This window comes from Equus caballus, chromosome 16 (genome assembly GCF_041296265.1).
Source record: "Equus caballus isolate H_3958 breed thoroughbred chromosome 16, TB-T2T, whole genome shotgun sequence".
NCBI classification, from domain to species: Eukaryota; Metazoa; Chordata; class Mammalia; order Perissodactyla; family Equidae; genus Equus; species Equus caballus.
This window is the reverse complement of record NC_091699.1, coordinates 18,668,004-18,694,522: the sequence shown is the minus strand read 5'-3', so window position 1 is coordinate 18,694,522 and position 26,519 is coordinate 18,668,004. Positions and strand designations below refer to the sequence as shown.

Sequence of the window (26,519 nt, the reverse complement as noted above, 5' to 3'; positions counted from 1 at the left end):
ATTCACCATTTTAAATATTTTAAAGTGTACAATTCAGTGTTTCCTAGTACATTCACAATGTTGTGGACCCATCACTACTATCTAATTCCAGAACATTCTGATCACACCAAGAAATCCCACACTCTGTAGCTATCACCCCCATCTCCTCATTCCTCCCAGCCCAAAACAACCACTACTCTAGTTTCTGTCCCTATTCTGGATATTTCATACAAACGGAATCATATACATGGTTTTGGGGTCTGGCTTCTTTCACTTAGCATATTTTCCAGGTTCATCCATGTTGTATAGCATGTGTCAGGACTTCATCCCTTTTTTATGACTGAATGATATTCTATTGTACAGATATAACACAGTTGTTTAGTCATCAGCTGATGGACATTTAGGTTGTTTCCACTTTGGGGCTATTACGAATAATGCTGCTAGGCATATTCATGTACAAGTTTTTGTTTGAGTACCTGTTTTCAACTCTCTTGGGTATATACCTATGAGTAGAATTGCTAGGTCATATGGTAATTGTATGTTTAACTTTTGAGGAAAGGCCAAACTGTTTTCCGAAGTGGCTGTACATTTTAAAAGCATTCCCACCAGCAATGTATAAGCCGTCCATTGCTCCACATCTTCACTGGAACTTGGAACTGTTCATTCTTTAGAAACTTTAGCCACTCAGCTATTTCATTGCAGTTTTCAAATTTTCCTAACCACCAGCGAAGTTGAGCATCTTTTCATGTGATTATTGGCCATATGTGTATCTTCTTTGGAGAAATATTCAAGACTTTGCGCATTTTAAAACCGGGTTATCTTTTTGTTGAATTGTAAAAGTTTCCTTCTAAAATAACAACTTAAAAACATGTATTTAAAGAGAAATATTAAGTAAACAATAGTGCAATTGGTGCAAAAGCAGTAAAGGCAATATATAACTCTGGGACCCGTTTGAGCAACACTGGCTCAGACACTAAAAACAAGAATTCTGGAGTCACACCAGTCAGGTTCAAATCTCAGCTCTGCCTCTAAAGCGCTGTGCGTGACATTTTGGGCAAGATATTTAACCTCTTTAAGACTCAGATTCTCCCGCTTTAAAACGGGGATGGCCCATGCGACTTCAAAGAGTTGTAGGAACGGATGAAATGACACATGTGAAGCGCCTACTCAGTGCCTGGCACGGCTACGCACTCTATAAACGCCAGCTACTACGATGACAGGCGACGAAGCCCGCGGGGCTCCAGGTCCAGCTGGCCGAGTATCCCGGCCCGCGGCAAGAGCGCGCCGCTCCACATTCTGCGCCACGGCGCAAGGCTTTCCCGCGCACGTTCTCTGCCTGACCTCGCGCGGCGCCCGCCCCTAGTCCGGGGCCGCTGCACCAGCGCCACCTGACTTCCGTTTCCGGCGGTGTCGGGGTGGCTTCCGGCGGCGTGACCTGGGCGCGCTGGGCTGGCGGGTGCCGCAGCCGGAAGGGTCTGCGCTGGCCACCGGTAAGCGGGCGGCGGGTGGGAGTGGCCGGGTGCGGCGCCGCTGACCTCGGGAGGGAGGGGCGACCTCCGTCCTGCCACCGGGGCCAGCCGCGGGCTGCGTTGAGCCCGGTGCCACGGCGGAGCCCTTCGCGTTGCCTCTTCCCGGCCTTGCCCGGCTCTCGGGATTCTTGCGACGAGGGCCCTGCGGCTGGGAGTCGAGACCGTGCCCGCTGATTGGCTCTCTGATCTCGGACAGGCTGCGTCCTATCGTGGGCTTTAGCTACCTTGTTTGGAAGATGGAGGTCGTGTTCGCGGTGACTGTGAGCTCCTTAAGGGCAAGAACCGACTTGCGTTAGTGTTAAACACCGTTGCCTGTCCCGCGCACAGAACGAGGACGAAGTATAGGTACTCTGTGCCTACTTGAGTTGTTTTGGGTCCCAAAACCTTGAAAATCTGGTGAGAGCTATTGATCCCCACCTCTCACTTCTCAACCCCCCCGCCATGTTCAGATACAGAAATTTTGGTTTACTGTTTCAGATATTTCGTAGATCTCTATGCCCATCCCTGGATCCCAGAGCCTGGTCTTTAGTATGCGTTCAGGTATTTGTAGCCATTAGATAGTGGATGTTCCGTTAATCAGATTTAAACGCATGAGTCACTATCCGTTTCACAGGAAGGAGGAGGATATCCTGTTAGCAAGGTTTAATGATGAGCCTGGCAGTATGCTGTTCTCTCTCGTCTTCCAGCAGCTCTGGGAGAGCGGTCTTATTTAAATCCCGTTTTGCAGATGAGGAAATTGAGGCGTAGGAGAATTAACTTGTTTTAGGTCATTCATCCTACGAACGATGAGGGCAAGAATTCAAACCCACTTCTGTCTGAGACTCCAAAGCCCCATGTTCTTAATTACTAGCTAAAAAAGAACTAGATGCAGAAATGTATTTGAATGTGCTCTCACAGCCTCTGTTCTGGGGTTGTTAAGGGTTGTAGTTATGAAGTGGCTATCATCAACATCGATGATTCCGAACTAAACATTGCATGCTGTGGAAATACTCTTACTTGTCTGCCTCCTTTTTTCTGTAGTATCTGTAATGCTTGTTTAATAACATCATATTTTACCTTCTGCACTCTGTGCCCATGTTATTCAGTCCTTCTGTCTTTGGTGAATGTTGGTTCAGATGTGTTGACTGAAAATGGTTATATCAGTTGTGTTGCTTTGTTCTTCCAGTCTTCTAAAGCAGATGGGGGGGGGGGGCAGGAAGATTGGCCCTAAGCTAACATCTGTTGCCAATCTTCCTCCTTTTGCTTGACGAAGATTGTTGCTGAGCTAACATCTGTGCCAGTCTTCCTCTATTTTGTATGTGGGATGCTGCCACAGCATGGCTTCATGAGCCATGTGTAGGTCCACACCCAGGATCTGAATTGGTGAACCCCCAGTGTCCAAAGTGGAGCCTGCAAACTCAACTGCTACGACACCAGGCCAGCCCCCAGCTGTTTTTAATTATGGTTGAAATATGAGGTGGTAATGTTTGGGCCTTCCTTCTTTTTCTTTTCTGTACTAATTTTAAAGGGACTGTATCAGGAACCTTGGAACCACTGCCAACATGTCTGACGTTCAAGAAGCCACCAACCAGCTCCTTGATGTGAGCCTTCATGAGAACCAGGAGTCTATACAAGTGATGGAAAGTGGCCCCAGAAGTGAGTCCGAGCAATTCCAAGTCACTATTGGAGCCACTGTACCTACTGGCTTTGAGCAAACAGCTGCAGATGAAGTGACAGAGAAATTGGGGTCATCATGCCAAATCAGCAGAGACCGGGGCAAGATATATTTTGACATTTCAGTGGAAAGTCTGGCTCAGGTTTGAATGAAGCAATATTTAAAATCGTTTCCTTAGTAGGTCACTTTATGGTTACTTTCTGGTTTACAGACCCCTCTGGAATCCTTTTTGCTTTTCTTTGCTCTCCCCCAGTCAGGTGAATTTAGAGTATTACTGCATTTTCTATTGGCTATTGATCTATAAGTTTGACTAGTAGCTTTGCTGTATTTTTAAAGAGATCCTAATATTTCCTGAGGATGAATTCACCGGAAAAAATCCTGTGTGACTTATGAAGAAATTCTTAGTATCTACTACACATCTTCGAGTTTATTTACTTCAGCGTCTAACTGAAGTTTAGACTTTGGTGATGAAGCATAAAAGGAGAGATTTTTCTTTTAATCTGTGTCAAAGAAATTCTTGCTCAAAAGTAATTAGGAATCTGAAGGTGAGAAGTGAAGGTCAGCAAACTGCCATTCCATAGGATAAAAGCTAAGCTGTTTCTCATCCCCGTAAGCGCCATGAGGGCAGGGATTGTTGTCTGCTTTTTTTCGCCTTATCTCCCAGGCTTTTAGTGTCGGGCATCAAGTAGGCACCTAATAAATATCTGTGGGATGAGTTGGTAAGCAGGTGTTTTTCATCTAGTGTTTCGGTTAATAACCTCAGCAGCTTTGTGAAGATAGGCATTATTGTCATTAGGCTTAGGAATAAGTGATTTGCCCAGGGTTGCTCAGCTGTTAGTCACAGAGCTGGAGCTCAAACCCTGTGCTTTTAACCACTGCAGTCTGCATCGTGCCCCAGAAAGCCATGCCGGAAATAGGCTAAAGCCCCACTTGACTGTCTTCCTCTTGCCCTTCTCCCCTAAACCTGTGGTGCCCACATAATACTTGAAGCTTCTATCCTTCCATCTGTCCTTCTTCCTTTTCTCTAGGGGAATAGAAGCTGATGGGTAACCAAAAAGATGGGAGACTAGAGAGATGGGAAAATTTTAAAATACAAATGATAGCTATTAGCTGCTTTACAATCTTTGTACCTGATTTTTATATTTAAATGTTGATAGTTTGTGTGATTCAAAAGCTTTCTCAAAAGTTTGCTTCTAACATTTTTTTCCCTCCCCAGGTTCATTGTCTGAGATCAGTTGATAACTTATTTGTGGTTGTTCAGGAGTTTAAAGATTACCAGTTCAAAGAAACAAAGGTGAGCTATCCCAAACATGGTAGCTGTTTTTCCCCGATATTTCCACTTTTTGCATTCTATCACTTAGCATTACTGGTGCTTTTATAATATGGAATACTGGAGGCTTTTACAGCAAAATCTAGAGATGTGTTGACAGTCCATTCCAAAAGTTTTTTTTAAAAATCAATATTGCAGGCAGTGGGGAGTGGGTGAAATGTGTGGGAGGGGGTCAAGAGGTACAAATTTACAGTTATGAAATACTTAAGTCACAGGGATGTAATGTACAGCATGGTGACTATAATTAATAATACCGTATTGCATATTTGCAAGTTGCTAAGAGAGTAGATCTTAAAAATTCTCATCACAAGAAAAGAATTTTGTAACTGTGTGGTGACAGATGTTAACTAGGCTTATTGTGGTGATCATTTCACAATACATACAAATACCAAATCATTATGTTGTACACCTGAAACTCAAATAATACTGGATGTCAATTAGACCTCATTTTTTTTAAAAAAGATGAAAGAATAACAAAATAAAAATAAATACAAATCAATATAGAAAAATATCGAAATTTATAAGAAATAAAACAAATTGTTTGACTTTCTTATGAAAGATATATACCTTAGATTAGCTTTGCTAATATATGTATTGCAAAATAGAATTGCTTTTAGATTGTGAACCAAGGAGCAAGTAACAGTTGTGTCATCTACAAATAACACTTTCTCTCACCATCTGCTTTTGCCCTGCTTTCTTCTCTAACTTTCTTTTTGGACATAAAGTCAGAGTAATATCTAAATACTCCTTCAGTTGTGAGGACAACAGCTTTGTCTCAAACTTGTATTTAGCATCTGATTCCTAAATATCAAGATGCTGTCTAAGCTGAAGCTTGAAATTCGATCTCAGTAAGGCTTGAGTATTTTTCCACATGGCTTTTTGGTCAGGTTTCCAGAGTCAAATGCTTGAAAATTTTTTTCTATCAGTTTTATTGTCTATATTAGAAATAATCTGTTTTTTAAAATGGTGATAGATACACTGCCTAATTCGTTAATTTTTATTTATTGGCAACAGGTTGATTGCCAGAACGTGTAAAAACCAGTCAAAATGCTATGAACCCACAGCCTAGAAAAAGTAAAACCAGACCTAAAAGAATTCAGACTGAAAATAGATTAAATTTTTATTAACTACAAATGTAACTTTCAACACTAGTATTTATAACCCTTCAGACTTCTCATAGTCATTGCCAACCGAATCATGTCTATGAAACTAGTAAATAACGGGAGGCTACTGAAAAGTATTTCAGAATTTTAATATCCAATTCTACACATGAATAAATGTTAACAAGTGTTTAAAAAAATTATGTTTCCCTCTTAAATTCTTGCCTCCAACTAACTAGGACGTTATTAATATTTTCTTAAATTCCTGCATTTTGCCATCCTGGAGTTTGAATTATTTTGGGTATTTTGGATCTCTAATTGGAGGTGAATTTGATATTATGGAATGGTTCTATATGAGCCAGCTTTTCAGAGTTGCCTTGTAAGTAACTGCAAAAGAGGTTGCTGTCAAAAGTCTTAAAAGAAGAGCGGCAGTGATTGAGGTCGATTTTTGGATCTGTGCAAGGGCAGCTTCCGTTGTGTGTGACCATGAAAAATTGTTAGGCCCGTCACCTTATGGACTTAAATTACAACATGCCTCAGTAAAACCTTGTTTTTAAGTATTTGCTTCTAGCTTTCATTCTGTTGACCATCGATTTTGTTCTCTGTAGTATTAGACTTTCCCGTGTCTTATCAAAAGCCCGTTAGTTTAAGCATTCTAATGGGTTCTCTTGTTTTTAAGTATTCTGATGATATGACTTTATTAGCCTGTTTGGTTTGTTTTTTTAAAAAAACTAACTTCTGTGACTTATATGGGTTTTTAAAAGCTAGTTAATACATGTACTGAGAGCAAAATTATAAAGATGGGAAGGTATATACAGTGACAAGTAAGTGTTCCTATATCCCCATACCATGCAGTTCCTTCCCTGGAGGCAACACTGTTACCAATTTCTTGGCTATCCCTCTGCAGCTATTTTATGAATATGTGTTTTATTCACGTATTTACACAACTGGAAGTATGCTATGCATACTGTTCTGTGTTGTGCTTTTTCTTTTTTCTTTTGTTTTCCTGTTTTATCTCCCCAAATCCCCCCAGTACATAGTTGTTTATCTTAGTTGTGCGTCCTTCTGGTTGTGGCATGTGGGACGCTGCCTCAACATGGCCTGATGAGTGGTGCCATGTCTGAGCCCAGGATCCGAACTGGCGAAACCCTGGGCCACCGCAGCGGAGCACACAAACTTAACCACTCAGCCATGGGGCTGGCCCCTGCTTTTTCTCATATATCTTGGAGATCACGCCAATATCATTGCTAGATTTGATTACCTCATAATTTAATCAGTCCCATTTTAGGATATTAGGTTTTTTTAATATTCTTTTGCTTTTACAGTGGTGGTGCAACAAATATCCTGTATACATCCTTGTACATATTCAATCTGAGGGTCATTTTTTGTTTAATAAGAGAGTTTATCCCATTGATATTTATTGATATGACTGAAATGTTTGGTCTTGGTTTTGTCACATTTGTGCTACACAATTCTGCTTTCTTTTTTGAAATTATGTTATGTATTTGCTTCACTTTTTCCACACGCATGTGTTTTATAAGGTTTGGAAGGTTTGTATTTGTTCTCCAGTTGTTATCTTTATAACAACAGGTTAATCTACTATTTACACAGTATTTTTGGGGGGAATTTTATTTCATATTATATAGTTTTATTTTTTTATTCAAGCAGTTTACTTTTAACAGGTTAATATAGTAATGGTGCAATGGTCTAAAGGTGTAGAAGGGTATACCATAAAAAGTAAGCCTCTCCCATTCCTGTTAACCTGGAAGGCACCTAGTTCCTTTACCTGGAGGAAAAGATTGTAACCGTTTCTCCTATAACTTTCTAGAGGTGTCTGTGCATATATAAATGTATGCATATATGCATATTGTCTTATCTCTACATAAATGATAGTTGATCCCTGCTTTAAAAAATGAGAAAATAAACTCACAGAGTTTAAATGGCCATCCCACAAACACTCAGAATAAATGGCAGAGCCAGCCTTTGAGCTCCTACCTCTCTGAGTATTCAAACAGTATTTTTTGAATCCCTAATAAGAGCAGTGATGAAATTGGCATGTTTTTCACATCTCCCTCCTTCCCTTTCACCTTCCAGTTATTTTTCTTAGTGTTGACCCATATGCCTTTAAATATACTTTTATTTATCAGCTTTAACTTCTGTCCTTTGACCTCTGGCTATAAGACAAGAGGATATCAGCATGTTTACATAGCTTCCCATCTCTTACCTTTCCCCTCCAACTGCATGCCAGTTTGTGATATTTACATTCTCTTTCGTAGTCATAATCCCTATATTTGTTTTTATTTTAGTCCTATAGCTAAATAGATTATAGGTACACTACCTGTCCTTTGTCATAGTTTTTATCTTTTAAATGGCATGAATTCAGAAATGTTTGTCTTTCATCTGTATATTTGATTAATAGTTTAGGTATAAAATTTGGAATCATGCTGTTCTTCCTTAGAAGAATATTATAGGCAGTGTTCATTCTCTTCTAGCATTAAATGTTGCCATGGAAAATTCTGAGGCCATCCTGATATGTTTTTTCCTCTTATTTGTTGCTTTCTTGATATTTTTGTTTGATGCTCAGATACATATATACATTTATCTTTGAAGTCTAGCAAACTCAGTAGGATATGTCTCACTGTTGATAATTTCTTGTCAAGACATGTCAGTCCATAGAGAGATTCACATCCACTTACATTTCTGGAAAGTTTTCTTGAATTATTTTTTTAAAATATTTTTTGTTTCATTATCTTAAGTTCCTTCTTCAGAGATACCAGTTATACATATGTAGGATCTCTTCACTATCTTTCATGTTTTACCATATTCTCTCTAAGCCTTTTTTTACTTTTTGCTCATTTCCATTGTATTTGTTTTGCTTTTCTACACATCCCTTACTGTGTTTGAAGCAGTATCTTTTTCAGTATGGTCTTCATTTCTGCAATGATTTTATCTTTTTTTTTTTGAGGAAGATTAGCCCTGAGTTAACAAATCTGCCGCCAATCCTATTTTTTGCTGAGGAAGACTGGCCCCGAGCTAACATCCGTGCCCATCTTTCTCTACTTTATATGTGGGATGCCTGCCACAGCATGGCTTGACAAGCAGTGCATAGGTCTGCACTTGGCATCCAAACCGGTGAACCCTGGGGCTGCCAAAGTGGAATATGTGAACCTAACCACTGCACCACCAGGCCGGCCCTGGTTTTATCTTTTTATTCCACTTTTTCTTTGATGTCTACAAGCACCAGTTTCATCTCCTTGTGGTGGCTCACCTCATCTTCTTTCTGCTTTTGTATCTCTGCTTTGAACTCTTATTTTCAAAGGTATTTCCTCATTACATTTTTTGATGTAATGTCAGTACGTTTGATCAGTTTTCAACTGCTCTCTGGCAGTGTCTTTCTGGTCACTGTTTTTTGTTTGCTATTTGTTTTTCCTTTTTCTTTTTTTATGTTCCTATAAATCTTGTGCTGATAACTTTTGATAATTGCTGATCTTTGAATAAGGGAGTTCCTCTTGGACCTGCTATTTATAGGAGGTCCTGTGGGAGAGGCCAGGAACTGTTCTAGGCCAGCAAGTAACCCCTCTGGTTCACTGTGAAGATCCTGTGACAAAGGGTTGTAGGTGCATGAGTTATTCTCCTCTTCCTTCTTTTTTTTTAATAGTTTTATTGAGGTATAGTTTCCATGCCACCGAATGAGTTCTTTTAACCATTACTTCTCCCTAGCCTGAACAGATCAGCATCTTCAGCGTTATTCACAGCGTAGAGTATCTCTCCCCAGCTCTGTTTCACCAACAGTTTCCAGCAAACAGCACATCTGGGATTCCTTGTTCAGCTTTCTTTTCTCTCTCCTGCTTCTTCATACAAATGTGGTCCAGGGAAGCTCGCTCTGTCAGCATGTACTTCTTTCCTGCTGTTCCAGAAAAGAGTTTATTTGCTACTCTTTGCAGACTGCTCTACCCTTCGTCTGAGATCTATAGGCATTCTCCCCCTTTTGTCTTCCTGCACCTCTGTTTGACCTTCACTGCACTTGGGAATTCTTATGTTATGGTTCAAGTTTCTGGATACTGTGTAGATCTATTTAGAGTTGCTATTTCTGTTGTTTTTTCTTTTAGAATGGTTTCTGGAGAAAGAAAGGGGCTACACCAGTGTTATTCCACCATGTTAAACCTACAAGTCCTGTGGATGCCCTTTATAGGGAAATTATTTGTAGATAGGATTGAATTTGCCAAATGTGAAATTTGACTTCATTTCATCAGGTTTCAAGCAGTATCACATCAAAGTCTTCACTCTCGCCCATTTCAAGTCTCAGTTCTATCAGTCAGCACTGATGTCCTTCTACATTGCTTTTCGGTAACATATATTGTCTGTACCAGCACTCTGCAATAGAACTTTCTGATGGAAATGTGTCTACACTTTCCAGCATGGTAGCCACTAGCCATCAGTGTGTGGAGTGTGGCTAATGTGACAGAAAAACTGAGTGTTTTATTTTAGATCATTTCAATTTCAATAGCTACATGTGGCTAGTGGCTGCTGAATTGGACTGCATGGCTCTGTAACACCCATTTTAACATTTAATCACCTATTATCCTGGAGCTGTTTATTGAACACCTTTTGTATCCCACGCACTGCTCTAGGCATGTCACTTATAGCAGTGGTCAAGACGGGGAAGGTCCTTTGCACCCTGAATTTACCTTCTGATAGGAGGCTTGATGGTGAACAATATGTAAACCTAGTAACTTTAGATAATGCTAAGCTCTGTAACGAAAAAATGGGAAGAGAATGACTTGAGAGGACTGCTCTAAATAGAGTGGGTCTCTTGGAAGATGTGCCTTTTACACTACTGTTAAATAATGAGACAGGAGCCAGCAGTGCGGCGAGACCACGTGAAGCAAATACCTTTCAAGCAGACGTGGGAAGTGAGGGAGAGAATGATCTTCAAGTGATGTAAGAGAAGTAGGCAGGAGTCAGATTATGTTGGGCTTTTTAAGGAAGGTAGACTTTTTATATGTAGTGGAAAGTGTGGAGGGGCTTTAAGCAATGGAGGGGCGAGATCAGATTTATTTTTTAAAGAGGTGACTCTACATACTATTTAGAAATTGGAGAGATAACATTTTTAACTGCTTAAGGTTTATTTTTTTTCTTGTAAAAAATACTACTGTTAAAAATAGTTACTATGTATACACAGCACAAAGTTCACAAGGAAGTCAGTCAGTGAGAGGTAAATTGCTCTCCTTGCCGTGCCTTTCATCCACCCACTTTCCCTCCCTAGAGGTAGCCACTGTTAACAGTTTTCTATTGCTCACATTTTAATCTTAAAGCCCTGCCTCCCATTTACCATTTTCTGCTGTGTATTATTCTTTAGTGGCTTACTTTGTATATGTCTTAATTTTCAATGAGATTTTAATTTCCTTAGTTGCAGGCATTATTTTATTTACTCTTGTTGTGCACCCCTGCCACCCCCAACTTAATGATTAATGTAGTCTATAGGCAAAGTAGGGGTTTATTTGTTCAATTGAAGTGGTGAGAAATGAATGAAATGGATGGATTTCATTCTCTGTCCTTTATAGGAAGAAGTTTTAAAGGATTTTGAAGAATTGGCTGGGAAGCTCCCATGGTCAGACCCTTTAAAAGTATGGAAAATTAACACCAGTTTCAAGAAAAAAAAAACAAAGCGCAAAAAGATAAATCAGAATTCAGGTAAAGAGAAGATTGATAATGGACGAGGAGACAAGACTGATGAGAGAGATGTTAAAAAAGCGTTCACTAGCAATCCCTTAGATTCACATATCTTAGACTATTATGAAAATCCAGCCATCAAAGAAGAGGTATCAACATTAGTAGGTGACGATTTGGCATCTTGCAAAGATGAGACTGATGAAAGCTCAAAAGAAGAAACTAATCCTGAAGTGCTGAAGTTTAGAGTCACGTGCAACAGGGCAGGAGAGAAGCATTGCTTTTCCTCAAATGAAGCCGCGAGAGATTTTGGGGGTGCCGTTCAAGAGTACTTTAAGTGGAAGGCTGACATGACCAACTTTGATGTGGAGGTAGGTACAGGCTCTGATTATGATGATTCAAGAAGGCCGTAATTACAGATTTGTAGAATTGTCAGACTAACCAATCTTAGGGACAGTTAAACTGAGGCCACAGAGCTAATAGGATGTGTGTGATTTCAAGAGCATGGCCTATGGAGACAGATCTAGATCAAAATTTTGACTGCACAACTGTGTCACTTTGGACGGGATGCTCTCTCTGAGCCTCTGTTTCAAATGGAGCCATTTAAGTGTGTCCCAAAGGTGAAATGAGATAATATATTTTAAATATTTAGTGCAATACGTGGTATACTGAGGACTCAATAGATGGGAGCTATTAAGACTTGAGTTTCTAAAGTCTGGTACTTTTTACAACATTATGTGGACTTTCATATTATAAAATTCAACCAGAATTAAACAACTTTTCTGTTTTTTGTGTGTCTTGGTTGTAGAGTTTTGCTACTAAAAAAAAGTGGAGTATATTTTTAAAACAAACCTCAACCTCCTAAAATGAGGACCTCATTGCTAATACTCATGCTAGAGCCAGCTCTCCTCTTTCTTAAATTCTGCTTGATTCCCAAACCCAGATACCTCTTTTTAACATCCTTACTCTCCTTGGTCTCCATCTTCTGCTACACACATGATTCACGTGTGGGCCATACTAACTAGTCTTTAAATCTCTGACAGCTTAAAAGGCCCCTCGCAGCTGACATTTTTACCGAGAAGTCATTTTCTGTTGCTTTTGGGACACTTAAATCTGGGGCAAGTCACTTACTCTCTCTGTAATTTTTTTTTTTGCATATCAAATCAAGGACAATTCCCCAATCCTTTTTTTCTCATAACAGCTGTTATGTGAATATATAGGCTAACTAGAACAATGATGTCCAAAAGTTAGCAACAGGGCTCGTAGGACAGATTCTGGAGCCATACTGCGTGGTTCAAATCCCAACTTAGAAGCCAGATGACTTTGGGCAAGTAAGCTGACATCTTTGCCTCAATTTCCTCATCTGTAAAAGGGGGATGATAATACCTAGCTCACCTAGAGGGTGTGAATATGAAATGAGGTATGAATGTCAGGTGTGTTGACAGTGGCTTCCGCATAAGAAGCTCTACATATGTGTCAGCTGCTGCTGCTGTTAAGACCATGATGGGGACATTTTAGGTGGAAGATTCGAGAACATATTTTATTTTTACTTTTATTTTCATTTGGATAGTTTATATTTAACTGTGTGTTAGAAAAACTATAACTAGGACAAAAAAACATTATTTCACAGATGTTATTAAGTTTTAAAAATTATTAAGTAAGAAAATAATAGGTGGTAAAGCAAATGCAGCATAGTGTTAACGGTTGATCTAAGTGAAGGGTATATTTAGGCGTTCATTGTGCCAGTGTTCTTGTAGCATTTCTGTATGTTTGAAATTTTTTCCAAAAAAGTAAAAAATTTTTTAAAATGTATGTTAAAAAACCCATAAACCTTCAAAATATGTTCATATTATAAAAATGCAGGGGAAATCTGGTTATAGCTCACTTATAAATATAGTGAATGAAAAGTAAAGAACAAAACAGATTTTAAAATTTAAAAGTAGTATATACTATATGATTTCATTTATTTGAAGTTCAAAAAAAGACAAAACTAATTTACGGTGGTTGGTAGATTAATGGTTACTTCGGGAGGGTACTGACTAGGAGAGGGCAAGGGGAGCCTTCTGGTATGCTAGAAATATTATCTGTCTTTATCTGGGTAGCAGTTACACAGTGTATATATATGTGAAAATTCACTGTGCTGCACACTTAAGATTTGTGCACTTTACCGTACATATGCAAAGTATACCTCAGTAATAAAGTTACAAAAATTAATAAAGCCTCAAATAAACCTTAGTCATAAGTACAGTTCAGACAATCCTAAAACTATTTTATTCTGTCTTGTTTTATTGTAGGTTCTTTTGAATATCCACGATCATGAAATTGTTGTAGGCATTGCATTGACAGAAGAGAGTCTCCACCGAAGAAATATCACACATTTTGGACCCACCACTCTTAGATCTACTGTTGCCTATGGCATGCTCCGGTAAGAGAATGGGTTTTCTGTCTAGATTCAAGTGACGCCTTGGTTTGAATTTTCCCTTCACAACACTTTAATTTTTTATGAGGTACTGTGTTAAAATTGGTGGATAAAGAATAGGATAAAAAGCTAATGATCTATTTCCCTTGTATCCAGTGTTGATTCCTTGTAATCCTGAAAATATCACTTAATCACTGTCTCGGTTTTCTCTATTTTAAAATGGGAATGATAGTTCTCATCTGCCTCTTAAATGGGGTTGCCACATGTCTGTTTAGAAAAGATATATTGTATCTTGGGAAATAGAGCAGATTTTGCTTTGTTTCATTTCTGTGCAATGAAGCAGATGAAAGCAAGATTTTTTTAAACATATAATGTGTAAATGAACACAGAGAGCTTTTACTTATATTTTTAAATTTTATACCCATAGCAACCCAGGCATCAACTTGGAATATTCCTCTTTTCCAACTGTAAGACCTAGCTTTCTTTCTCCTTTTCCCTTTTCCCTTTTTATTAGGTACTTCTTTGCACCATTAGGACAAGTTGTCTTCTCGAAGTTTCTGTTTTCTAGACTCCAAAATGGGTTTGATGTGAGACTTAAAAGATTATTAGTGAGGAGTAAATGCAGAACATACGCAAAATACTTTTTATATATAGTGCCTGGCATATCCTGGTAGTTAGCTGTATTTCCTTCTTTTCCAATCTTTGCTTCCTCTTCTACCCTGCTCGTCCACGGAGTTACAGTTTGACACAATTGCAACCTATCAATTCAATGACAGTAATAGAAAACTGGGCTCATTTGATTAAGGAAGAGCTCCTAGTCTTAATTCATTTAACAAACATTTAGTATCTCCTGCCAGGCATTATGGTAGGAGCCAGGGATAGAGTTATTTTGGATTCAACTATTAGAAACCTAAGTAAGCTAGTTTAAGATTAAAAAAGTGATGATTGTGTGGGAGCGGGATTTTTTGGCAAGATACTGAGAAATCTTGGGGGATCCACAGAAAACTGAAAGCTATGGCTCAAGAAGGTTAGAACCAGATCTTGGGAAACCACTAGAAACCTAGCTAGCTACTTTTCTTTCTCCTGGGAGCCTATGGGCTCTTGTCTCTGCTCATCTGTGCAAATGGCTGCTCTTCATCTAAATTTATGTATTTCCAATTTCAAATGACTAGCCTCATACTACCTAGGGCTTCTAGCTCTTTATTCTCAGTTCTTGGAAGAGAGAATCTGATTGAACACTTGCATAGTTTTGGTCAAGTGTCGCTGGGACCCAGCAGCAATGGCTGGGAGTCCAGGGTTGCGTACTCCCAAGAGGGTTGCCGAGGATTCTGCTGCCTTGTGTTGAGGGGCAGGAAAAGCAAGGTAGAGCTGGATGGGTATTACAAACAGTATCCAGCGTTAGTCCCCAAGAATCTGGCTTGTGAGGGAGATAAATAATTACCTTACATGTGGTAAATATCATAATAGAACATGAAAAGATTAGCAGGACAAAAGAAGGAAAGAGAAACCTAGTGACCTGTCTGAGAAGGGATACTTCATAGAGGGGGTCACATTTAAGCCACTAACAGTAATGCCTCTTAATCCTGACTCTGTCACCTATTAGTTTTGTATCCATGGACAAGTTTTTTGTCAGCTTATCTGTAAAATGAGAATAATAATAGTAACCTACCTCATAAGATTGTTAAAGGATTAAATGAAGGGCTGGCCCCGTGGCTTAGTGAGTAAGTTCAGCGCACTCCACTTCGGCGGCCTGGGTCCCTGGGTTCCGATCCCGAGCACAGGCCTACACAACTCATCAGCCGTGCTGTAGTGATGTCCCATGTACAAAATAGAGGAAGACTGGCACAGATGTTATCTCAGGGCTAATCTTTCTCAAGCAAAAAAAGAGGAAGATTGGCAACAGATGTTAACTTAGGGCGAATATTCCTCAGCAAAAAAAAAAAAGATTAAATGAGATAATGCATGCAAAAAGCTTAAATCCATGCCTGGAAAATACTAAATGCTCAAAGGAAAGCAATTATTTTATAGAAGGTTATTATCTTTAAAATTAAATTGATAAGGACAGGAATACTGAATGTCTAATTGCCATTAAACTTACATTGATATGTATTTTACTTGATAGTTTAAGGGGTTTTTTTTAGTGTAACAATACCGGTTTATATATAAATAACATGTTGTCTAAAGGCATATATATATGTAATATATAATACACATACATATTCAAAGATCTAGAAGCTAAATGCCATCTGGGAGTGAAATGGAATTTTGGATGATAGTCAAAGGAGACTTTTAGTTCTATGGAATTTTTTTTTTTAAGTGCTAGGATATAAAGTCAACATGGAGTTACAAATATATTTTTTAAATGAATATTGATTGATGTTCCTTCATGCTAGCATAATAGGTCCTTGATTTTATAGCTTCAGGAATAATCATTGTGGAGGCCTCAGCTGTTGGTTGAAGTCTCTTCACATAGGCTGTTTTCTTTTCTCTAGGCTCTGTGCTCCTCAACCTACTGATATAATAGTTGATCCGATGTGTGGAACCGGGGCAATACCAATAGAGGTAATAACTTTTCTTTAGCTTTTAGATAAGCAAGTGATATGTCCAGAATGTTCTAGAATTAATGGGCAAGTTAGACTTAATGATATCACCAAGGTTGGGTCAGTGGACCCAAGAATTTTGAAAGAATTACACCAGTAAAGCTAGAACTTCTCTGTAAAGGATGTAACCACTTACTACGAAAACCAAGGACTAGGTAAATTATAAGTGATATTTATCCAGTGGATTACAGAGAAGGCTGAGAATTGTAAACTGGTGAGTCCCTTTTTATAACAGACAAGCTGGCAGACTTGAAAGAAAAGATAACTGAAGGTATAAGCATAAACTGGAGGAATGCGTTTCATCTCTACAAAGTGAGATTATGCTTCTTAATGCACTTAGGTTCTTGAAGGGAGTAAATATAGTTGTAAAAAGGGAAACCTTTGAACATTATTTTGATTTTTTTTAGGAAGTCTAACAAGGTTACATACTAAATGCTCTTAAATAGTTTTCAAAATTACTGTGACATTGAGAGGACTCAAAAACTGCCTAAAGCAAAGTATGAAATGGAAAGGCATTTTTCTAAGTCGAGGATATTTAATAGGAGAGTCTCCTTGAATCAATATTATCTATACTTTTATAAATAATTTGGAAGAGGGCACTCCCATTAAAATTGCTTAAATTTGTGAAACATAGTAAGTTCTTAGATACAGTATACCCAAATCCAATGGGAATAAAGTGCATGGAGACAGCCAGAGTCTGTGAGTGGGCAGAAACTGGACAGATGATGAAGTCCAAAGCAACCCACAAAGGGAAAAAGAATCCAAGTTGCAATTAGAAGATGACATCTGTCATCTGGGAGTTCAGATCCCAGAAGGAAATCATAGTAGTCTAAATGCCTACTGTTTTCTGCCAGGTTTAGAAGAAAAACACAAATTTTGAGGAATCAGAATCACCTCTGAGGCCTTCCTCACACTCTGTAGGTCTCTTCCACATCCCTCTACGTCACCCTCCAGCATCTGGGCAAAAGACAAAGCTGTGAAGCACTGTGTTCATGGATGAGGGCATTACTGTTCACAAAGAAGAGGTGTGTGTTCCTCATCCCTAAACAGAGGGCAGCATTTTCTCTGCTTTCATGTCAGAAACCGTCTGTTAATCTGCATAGAACATTGTTCAGGCCTCAAGTAGTATGTCACCTCATTCCACAAGTGATATTTGACAGCTTGGTATTTATGTTCTGCTGGCATGTTTTGACATGAAATTAGAAAATGCTTTCAGGGATATGGTGGTTATCATTCAAAAGCCGATGCAATGGAGATGACATTTTATTTTGAAATTCTCAAATATTCCATTATATTAGATTACATAAAGTCCCATAATCACAAAAGGGTATAGGTTGGTCAGTTTGATTTGGTTAAGTTTTTCAAACCACGTTTGTATTTAAGATCTGTAATGCCTTCTATGTGCCAGACACTTCTGGGTGCGGAATTGCATAAAATACCACACCTGTCCTTAAGGACTTCCCAGATTCATTGAAAGGCAGACAGGTATAGAAATAATTACGAAGAGAACAAGTGCAGTGGTGGAGATATGTACCAAGTGCTTTTGGGGGTGCATGAGAGACAGCTTGAGGAGCTGGGGTTGATGTCACAGAGGGCACGATATTTGAGCTGCGTTTTGAGAGAGAGTAGGAATTCAGCAAGCAGAGAAAGAACAGGAGGGCATTTCAAGCAAGTGGAATAGCAAAACTGACAACATGCAGTGTTTTGCCACTTTAGAAAAGCATTGGATTGTCTTGTTTATTGAAGATTGAAATGATTTTCCCTTTAATCATTTTTTTGCAGTTTTCTACTTGTGTTTTAATGTATACTCTTGTCTTTTAGGGGGCTACTGAATGGTCTAACTGTTATCATATTGCTGGTGATAATAATCCGTTGGCTGTGAATAGAGCTGCAAATAACATCTCATCTTTATTGTCCAAGAGCCAAATTAAAGAAGGGTAAAAATTTAATTTAAAAGATTTTACAGCATCTCGTAGCTTTAGATAAGATAATCACTTTTCTTATTGACTTTATGAATTAAAACCCCCAGTGCATTGTGAACATACTGTGAGACTCTATTTAGATTTTAAAAGTTTATTGAAAATAATTCATATTTTAAAAATATTTTTCCATTTAGCTATTATTTCCCCACCCTAATGCAACTATTTTTATTTCTATCTTCCTTTTTCTTTCCTTATTCATGTCTTTTTTCCACATAGTGGAAGAACATGTAGATTCATTTTAATTTCACAAATTTTCCAACACTTTTTATATAGTCTATTTTTTAATGACTGCTTAATATTCTTTGTATAGAAATACTACAGTTTATTTAGCCTTTCTTCTATTATTTGGCACTTAAAAAAATTTCAGAATTGGAAGAGACCTCAGAGCCATTCCCATGGTGCCTAAGTGTCCTATGGGAGATCCTGACCCTCAGTACCTCTCATGACTGCCTCCAGTCCAAGGCTTTGATTGCATCTTTACACAGCTTTGAGTGCTAGTCGTACCTTTTAGTGAATTGAGTCTCTCCCTGTACCTTCCTACAGATTTGGTGCTTTTGTCCCATTTGGGCCCATAAAGAAAAATCTTATCTCTATGTCAGATGATGACTGACATCGGGTCTTTGAACGGCTATCCTACCGCCCTGCACTTGTCCACCCACCCTCCACATCCTCTCTTCTCCAAGCAAAATATTCATTCCAAGGTCCTTCAACCATTTCCCTTTCCTACTCGTGCATTGAAAACCCATTAGCCTCTGGGAAATTTTGATTTTCATTGAAGATGTACGTCATTGTAGTATCTTAAGTCTAACCTGCTACTCCAAATTACATTTGAAAGTACCATCTGTGTCAGCCTTTCACTATTCTTTCAGAATCTCAGCTGTCTTTGGGAAGAATTGGTTGAAATGTCACTTGGTCTACAGTTTCTCATCAGAGGCCTCATCATAAAACTGTTTCACTGGTGCCCTTCATTTTCTTAGAAAGTGGCAGGAATAGGTAGTGGTCAGCAGATTTGTTTGGTCTTACAGGTGCTCCACATCCTGAATAAACTTAGCCTGGGAAGTCATTATATCCCATGATTGGTCTTACCGTATCTAGAAACAGCTGCCTCCATAACTCTTAGTGTGAGGTTTGTATTTGTATGTAGAAATTGTTTTGAAAAATATGTATTCATTTTATGCAAATACTTATATTTATTACTTATACATGGTATGCCTAGTACTATTTTTGTCTGTATATTGTTTATCCTCTTTTCTTTGCTAATTTTTTTTCCCTTTTTTGATTAGAATTGCCAGTGCTTTGTTTTGTTCTTTCATATACTATTTGTTCTATGGCTTTGATGCTCAATGCTTTTTGTTTTTTATTCCTATTTCCTATTGAGGTGTTTTTATTTGTTAGCTAAAATCTTAAGTTATATGCTGTGTCATCTTTTCTTTTTTTTTTGAGGAAGATTCACCCTGAGCTAACATCCGTTGCCAATACTCCTCTTTTTTTTTTTTTTTTTTTTTTTGCTTGAGGAAGATTAGCCGTGAGCTAACATCTCTGCCAATCTTCCTCTATTTTTTTGTATGTGGGACACTTCCACAACATGGCTGGTGAGTGGAATAGGTCTGTGCCCGGGATCCAAACCCATGAATCCAGGCCACCGACACAGAGTGTGCAGAACTTTAACCATTACACTACAGGGCCAGGCCCAGCCTTAAATGTCTTCTTTATAATGATAAGATTTTTCTTAGAGCTGACTTTCATGCTAAGTACTCCTGTTGACCATATATATCCTATAGATTTTTTCTTTTTTTTTTTTCAAGGAAGATTAGCCCTGAGCTAACATCTGCCAATCCTCCTCTTTTTTCTGAGGAAGACTGGCCCTGAGCTAACATCCGTGCCCATCTTCCTCTACTTTTTATATGTGGGACGCCTACCACAGCATGGCTTGCCATGCGGTGCCATGTCTGCACCCAGGATCCGAACCAGCGAACCCCGGGCCACCGAGAAGCGGAATGTGCAAACTTAACTGCTGCGCCACCAGTCCGGCCCCCTATCCTATACATTTTGATAATTCTCTATTTTGGTTACTTTCTAGATTGTTGGGTTGTATACTTGATTGTCTCTCATCTAGTTGTTTAGGCTAGTGCTTTTCAAACTTTGATGTGCATATGAATCACCTGCGGATCCTATTAATGTACAGATTCTGATTTAGTAGTTTTAGGATGGGACCTGGGAGTCTGATTTCCTAGCAAGCTTCTGGGTGTTGATGCTGCTGGTCTGTGGTCCTACTCTGAGTAGCAAGAGCTTAGATCATTTTTTATACATGAGTAGTTGAACGGTTTTAATTTATTTTTAATTTATGTTTTATTATAATGAATAGATTTTTATGGTATATTTTGTTTCATATTTATTGGGATTTTCTTGAGGTTTACTACATGACCAGGGTTTTTTGAAACCTGATAAACATTTTTAAACAAGTTATTTTCTATTTTCTGAATATTTTATCTTATTTTTCAGACCCTCTGCACCTTCACTTTTTGTCTGTGATTTGTACTATTTATATCAGTCTTACCTCGATTTTTAATATTTTTGGCTTATGTTGTTTTGTTTCAGTTATTGTTACTCATGATTGTAGTACTCATATTTTTTATATCTTTTTTTTCCATTATATAGTGACTGTTGCATTTTATTTTTTATTAAATATCAATATAACCCTTAATTTCTCCTCATAATCTTTGATTTGCCTTACTACTTAGCTTGTGCATTATTGCCTGTTGCATTTTGTTTCTTAACTCAGTAGCTTTGCCTTAATAGGGAAGATTTAAATCATTTATATTTATTATTATATTAATTCTGTCTTCTGTCGTCTGTTTTTTTGATCTTTTTCTTTCTTCGCCTTTTTTAATAGTATGATATATATTTGTTTTTAAATCTTAAAACAGGTACCTCTATATTTACTAATTTTACATATCCTTTTCTTTAGATGTCCTCTTATTACTACATAGATGTACCAAACTTTATCCTTCAGATGTTAATTCATAATCTTTTTTTCTCTTTAGTGTTTTTTCCCCCAGTGTGTCTGTTTCATTGATGTTTTACATTGTCACTTCTGTAATTTAGTGCCTCACCACTGTTCTCAGTTGTCTTTGTGTAGCAATCTTGTTTTCCTCTTAATCCATTTGCTTAAATTGTAGATGAAACAGATGTAGACATCTTTTGAAAACCGGTCTTAACCGTTTTTAAAACTTCCTTGTCATTCTTATAGATTTGCTATTTGTCATTATAAAAGTTTTATCTTATGACCTTGTGCTTTCTTCCTACATTCTCCTTTAAAAATTTTGCTTAAGTTGTTGTCACTGATATTAGTAGCATTTTGTACTTTATAGCAGTCTCTTCAGAAAGAATTTTCTTAAATTTCATACATCAGAATATGCTGAAGCCCCTTTCCTTTGTCCCCACAGCAGACCCTCCTGGGGCTTGCCCATAGATGCTGTCCAGTGGGATATCTGCAATCTGCCATTGAGAACTGGCTCTGTGGACATTATTGTAACAGACATGCCATTTGGAAAAAGGTGGGACTTGGTTTTTTAGAAAATGAGTTTTACCTTCACTTGTTATACTAGTGCCCACTTGTCTTCTAAATCTGTTCTGTTTTCTTTGAGTTTATTTTGTCAGAAATCTTCAGTTCCTTTTAACAGACTTAGTAGAGCAGTTTTTCACTTAAGAATTATAACAATATGATGGATTCACTCATTTTCTTTCTTTGGAGAACTCAGGAATGCATTAATTTCATTTTAATCCTCACCACAGGGAGTTCATCCACTTCCTAGCCCGTTGTTGAATTACATGGTACTTCATACAGATGGAGGAAAACTTGGTTCTAGTTCTCAGGATAATGACTTCTAATCACTGGTTTGGTTTATAGAGCTTGCTTATTATGCTCATTAAGAGGACAATTTATATAATTATTATAGTTGTCAAAAATTTTTTTCTGTAACCAATTCATTCACTTCAAAATTCTAAGCAGTTTACTAAGTTTGATCACTCATTTCATTGACATATAATGGCAAAGCTCTAGCTTCTCTCTTTTTGAAGATTAGCCCTGAGCTAACTGCTGCCAATCCTCCTCTTTTTGCTGAGGAAGACTGGCCCTGAGCTAACATCCATGCCCATCTTCCTCTACTTTATATGTGGGACGCCTATCACAGCATGGCTTTTTGCCAAGTGGTGCCATGTCTGCACTCGGGATCCAAACCGGCGAACCCCAGGACACCGAGAAGTGGAACATGCAAACTTAACTGCTGCACCACTAGCCAGCCCCTCTAGCTTCTAAAAGGCAACTGTTGGGGCCGGCCTGCTGATGAAGTGGTTAAGTTCACACACTCAGCTTTGGCAGCCTGGGGTTCATGGGTTTGGATCCCAGGCACAGACCTACACACTGCTCATCAAGCCATGCTGTGGTGGCATCCCACATACAACATAGAGGAAGATTGCCACAGATTTGCCACAGATGTTAGCTCAGGGACAATCTTCCTCACCAAAAAAAAAAAAAAAAGTTCTTTATCTCCACCTGCGAGAAATAAACTTACCCTTCTTTAAAAAAATAAAAAGCAACTATTTTTCATACCTTTGGATTTTCTTATTGCAATGAAAATGAGTTTTTAATAACTTGTTTCATATAGTCCTAACTATTCAAAGTATTTGACTCATCAAACCTCCTTTTATAGGATGGGCTCCAAGAAGAGAAACTGGAACCTTTATCCTGCTTGCCTACGAGAGATGAGCCGTGTTTGTAGACCAGGGACAGGCCGAGCTGTCCTACTCACTCAGGACAAGAAATGCTTTACCAAGGTGCTGTACGTTAACTTAAAAGCTCAGCCTGTGACAACCTTAGGATCTTTTAAAGTAGACTTGGGCATATTAGTTCAAGTGGGATTTGTTTTCTCTTCCCCTAGTGTTTGCTCCTGGCAACTAAGACCTCTGGTTGCTCTAGAAGCAGATTGTCAGCTAGTTACTTTTATGCTTTTTGTATGTACACAGGCATTATCCGGAATGGGACATGTATGGCGGAAGGTGCATACTGTCTGGGTGAACATAGGGGGTCTTCATGCCGCAGTTTATCTTCTGAAACGTACGCCTCAAGCTTTTGTTCATCCTTCAGAGCAAGATGGAGAAAGAACTCCTTGGTAATGTAAAGAATGAAGATGATTAATAGCATTTGTGCTTCCCCACACTGGAAATGTCAGCAGGAAGAACTTGCTTTGAGAGAAAAATAGTATTAACAGAAGTGCAGTTTGCACTGTTTAAACTGGTCTAAAGCTCTTCACTCTGGTTAGCAAAAGGTGGGAATGAATGGAATGGAATTCAGTCTTAAGAGAAAGCAGAGCTTTTCTTTGGAGCTGTTGTGAAGGAGTAGCTGGGCAATTCGTACTTTTCTTAAAATGCTTTAAAGATGCAAAGCCTACTAAAACACACTGGGATTTGGGTTTAGAACATTTTATTTTCGGGCTTTTATAGCAGTTCCTATTTTCCATTGTAGGTGGTAGAAAGTTACCCTGGCCTACTGGAAAGGCAGAGAACATAGTCAGAGCATCTTAGGCCACATCTCATTGCCTATGCAGCTTTGCTATTTAGTTGGTCAGGCTCTCTTTATCAACCTTAAAAAATGAAGCGTTATTTTTGTGTTTGCCCCATGACAAGATAAAATCTCACAAGACCTAGAGGAAAGCTTACCATCTGCCTTAAACGTGTTACTCAGATCAATACACAGAACTCAGAGGACTAGGATTTATCAAAATAATTGCACAGATACTTTACTGTTAGCAATATAGAATGTTTCTATTTATAAATAGCAGTAAATGCATTGGTTGATGAAGTATGGGACCAACAAGCCACATTTAAAGAAATTTTTCTTTCAGTACACAAGGTGGTGTTGCTTTTCAAAGTCAAACAAAAACTTGTCAAAGTACTTTTGTTTATTGGTTTCTTAAAAGGACTAGAGAGCTGATGTATCTTTGAAATAAAAAGTGTCATGTAAGTTCTTTTGTTATTTCCTTGTGGGTCACTATACATATTTAGTTGCTTTTCCAGTTGCAGAAAAGTCCTTGAGACAGAGGAAAACATGACCTCAACATAAAGTCCTTGTGAAAACGGTGCTTCCCTGGGACAAAGAGTAATTCGGGTTTTATGTGAAATTCTTTATATTCAGCTTATTTTGGAGCTTCTGGCTGTATTCAGCTTAAATTTTCAGTGTCATGTTAGTAATAGAATAGTACTACTTGTATTACCTTTTGATGTCACATTTAGAATAAGAGAGTACTTCCTTCCTTTGAAAGAATATTCTGAGTTCACATTAGCAGTACAACCAAAGTCCTAACCTGGTTTCTCTGATATACTACCCCTCACTTGAGAATGAATTAGAAATAAGATATTTATAAGGGTTTTACATCCTAGACTGGAATTTTGACCATCATCAGAATACAGTTGCATTATTATGGGCTCAACATAAAACCACCTTTCACTTCTGCCAAACCATTTAAACCTCCAAATGAGTGTTGATCAGCAGTCCACAGCACTAGAAAGTGCAAGGACCATGTCTCTCTTCACCATTGTTTACCAAATGCCTGGCACAGTACCTGCCAGTGGACACTTAATATTTGTTAACAAATGAATTAATATTTTTGTACACTGGCTTAGTTTTTATGTATATCAAATTTGTGCTTGATCCATCATCGTTTTAGTCCTATTAAATACCACTGTAAAAACATGGCCAAATTTATGATGCAGATAGGTAGTGAACATTGTCTGCAATAGTTTGCCATCTTCCTCCCTGGCATTGTCTTATAATCTGGCGACAGGAACAGGAAATGGGCTGAGGATACAGAAGAGCTGGGATTGAGTTTTGTATGCCACTACTACTTCCTACTTGTGTGACCTTGGTTTTTTTTAACCTTTGAAGAGGGTCTCTTGCACCACAAGAATGTGAAAAGGTGGGGAAGGTAATCTTAATAACCTGAACACAAAATGACGAAGTTATGGACCAGAGCTTCTGTTACTGGGAGAGTCAATCAATTTTAGGGGGGAAAAACAACAAACACTGAGATAGATTTTATAAATTTAATGAAAGATAGTTATTTCTCACATACTGACAATATATTAGTGGCTAGAAAGAAAAAAATCCATTTGTTTAAACATTTCTTTTAAAATGGTCATAAGACTGTCAGGAAACTGCTGAAACTGTAGGTGCTGGCATATCAATGTCAGATATGGCTCAGGTCTCCACTGCAAGGACCAAAAGAAAGTTGAAGGGGACAGCCCTGTGGCCGACTGGTTAAGTTTGCGCACTGCATTTCCGCAGCCTGGGGTTTCGCAGGTTTGGATCCTGGGCGTGGACATGGCACCACTCATCAGGCCATGCTGAGGCTGTGTTCTTCCACATGCCACAACTAGAAAGATCTACAACTATAATATACAACTATGTACTGGGGCTTTGGGGAGAAGGAAAATAAAATCTTAAAAAAGTTGAAGACTGGAAAAAAAAGGAAGTATTTTAAAAGGTCTGTAAAGTATCTAAAGTACAGTAAAGCCTACAACTGCTTAATATTAATTAGTGAGATAGGCATAGCATTATTCTCAGCATAGCATTTCCCAAAGCCAGGTGAGATGTTATGTGGGAATTTCAGTGGGAATATGGTGAAAGTTTGAAAATTGTATGAGGAAAAAAATCAAATTTAATTATTGTACCTTGGTACATTTTTTTTTTAAGTTCAGGAGAAACACCATATACAGGTCTCTCCTGTACCAAATTTTAAAAATGTGCATAATAGGAAAAAAATGTATCATTGTTTACAAGAGGCCTACTCTGTCACCCTTGTACTTCTACCCCAAGGTTAACATGTTTGCTTGTCACTTGTGAAGTTGTAGCTATTCGAAGATATATTCCATGATAAAAGAAATTTTCAATGGAAAGGGGAATGATATTTGTTTTTCTTGAGCCCAAATTCTAAATTTCCAACTGCCTTCTATATTTAGCCTTGTATGTCCCACCTCAAACTCAACATGAACATACCTTTCTCCACTAAAACCTGCTCCTTGTTCTAGCATGCCCATTCTCTGTCATCCAGATGCTATCCTGGAAGTCATTTTTAACTCCATCCAGTTATTCAACAGGCATTTGAGTGTTTACTATATACATTCTGCTAGAGCAGCTATTTCTCAAACTTCTTAGACTTAGGACCCCTTCATATTCTTAAAAATTGAGCACCCCAAATA

The 26,519-nt window shown here is 38.3% G+C and overlaps 1 protein-coding gene and 1 long non-coding RNA gene across 6 annotated transcripts in view; one reads left to right on the top strand and one right to left on the bottom strand.

The window, feature by feature from the left end:
- Window positions 1–26,519, bottom strand: part of LOC111768296 (uncharacterized) — a 76,888-nt gene that overhangs the window by 42,448 nt on the left and 7,921 nt on the right. The window lies entirely within an intron of this gene.
- Window positions 1,360–24,285, top strand: THUMPD3 (THUMP domain containing 3). 3 transcript variants are annotated; one of them, XM_014731440.3, is made up of 10 exons: window positions 1,360–1,469; window positions 3,016–3,304; window positions 4,379–4,456; window positions 11,157–11,633; window positions 13,557–13,687; window positions 16,174–16,243; window positions 18,103–18,218; window positions 21,710–21,820; window positions 22,976–23,099; window positions 23,289–24,285. In XM_014731440.3, the coding sequence occupies exons 2-10, from the start codon at window positions 3,050–3,052 to the stop codon at window positions 23,436–23,438; spliced, it is 1,512 nt and encodes a 503-aa protein (XP_014586926.1). In that variant the 5' UTR covers window positions 1,360–1,469; window positions 3,016–3,049; the 3' UTR covers window positions 23,439–24,285. The 3 variants fall into 3 exon arrangements, with proteins under 3 accessions (XP_014586926.1, XP_023475804.1, XP_014586927.1); XM_023620036.2 differs by having other exon boundaries at window positions 1,417–1,904; XM_014731441.3 differs by having other exon boundaries at window positions 1,451–1,853.

Bases quoted from the DNA above. Each gene is read 5' to 3' on its own strand.
- THUMPD3 (XM_014731440.3), top strand. From the start codon at position 3,050: ATGTCTGACGTTCAAGAAGCCACCAACCAGCTCCTTGATGTGAGCCTT. The intron at 13,688-16,173 runs GTAAGAGAATGG...TCTTTTCTCTAG, and splicing joins GTTGCCTATGGCATGCTCCG to GCTCTGTGCTCCTCAACCTA. The intron at 18,219-21,709 runs GTAAAAATTTAA...TTGTCCCCACAG, and splicing joins AAGAGCCAAATTAAAGAAGG to CAGACCCTCCTGGGGCTTGC.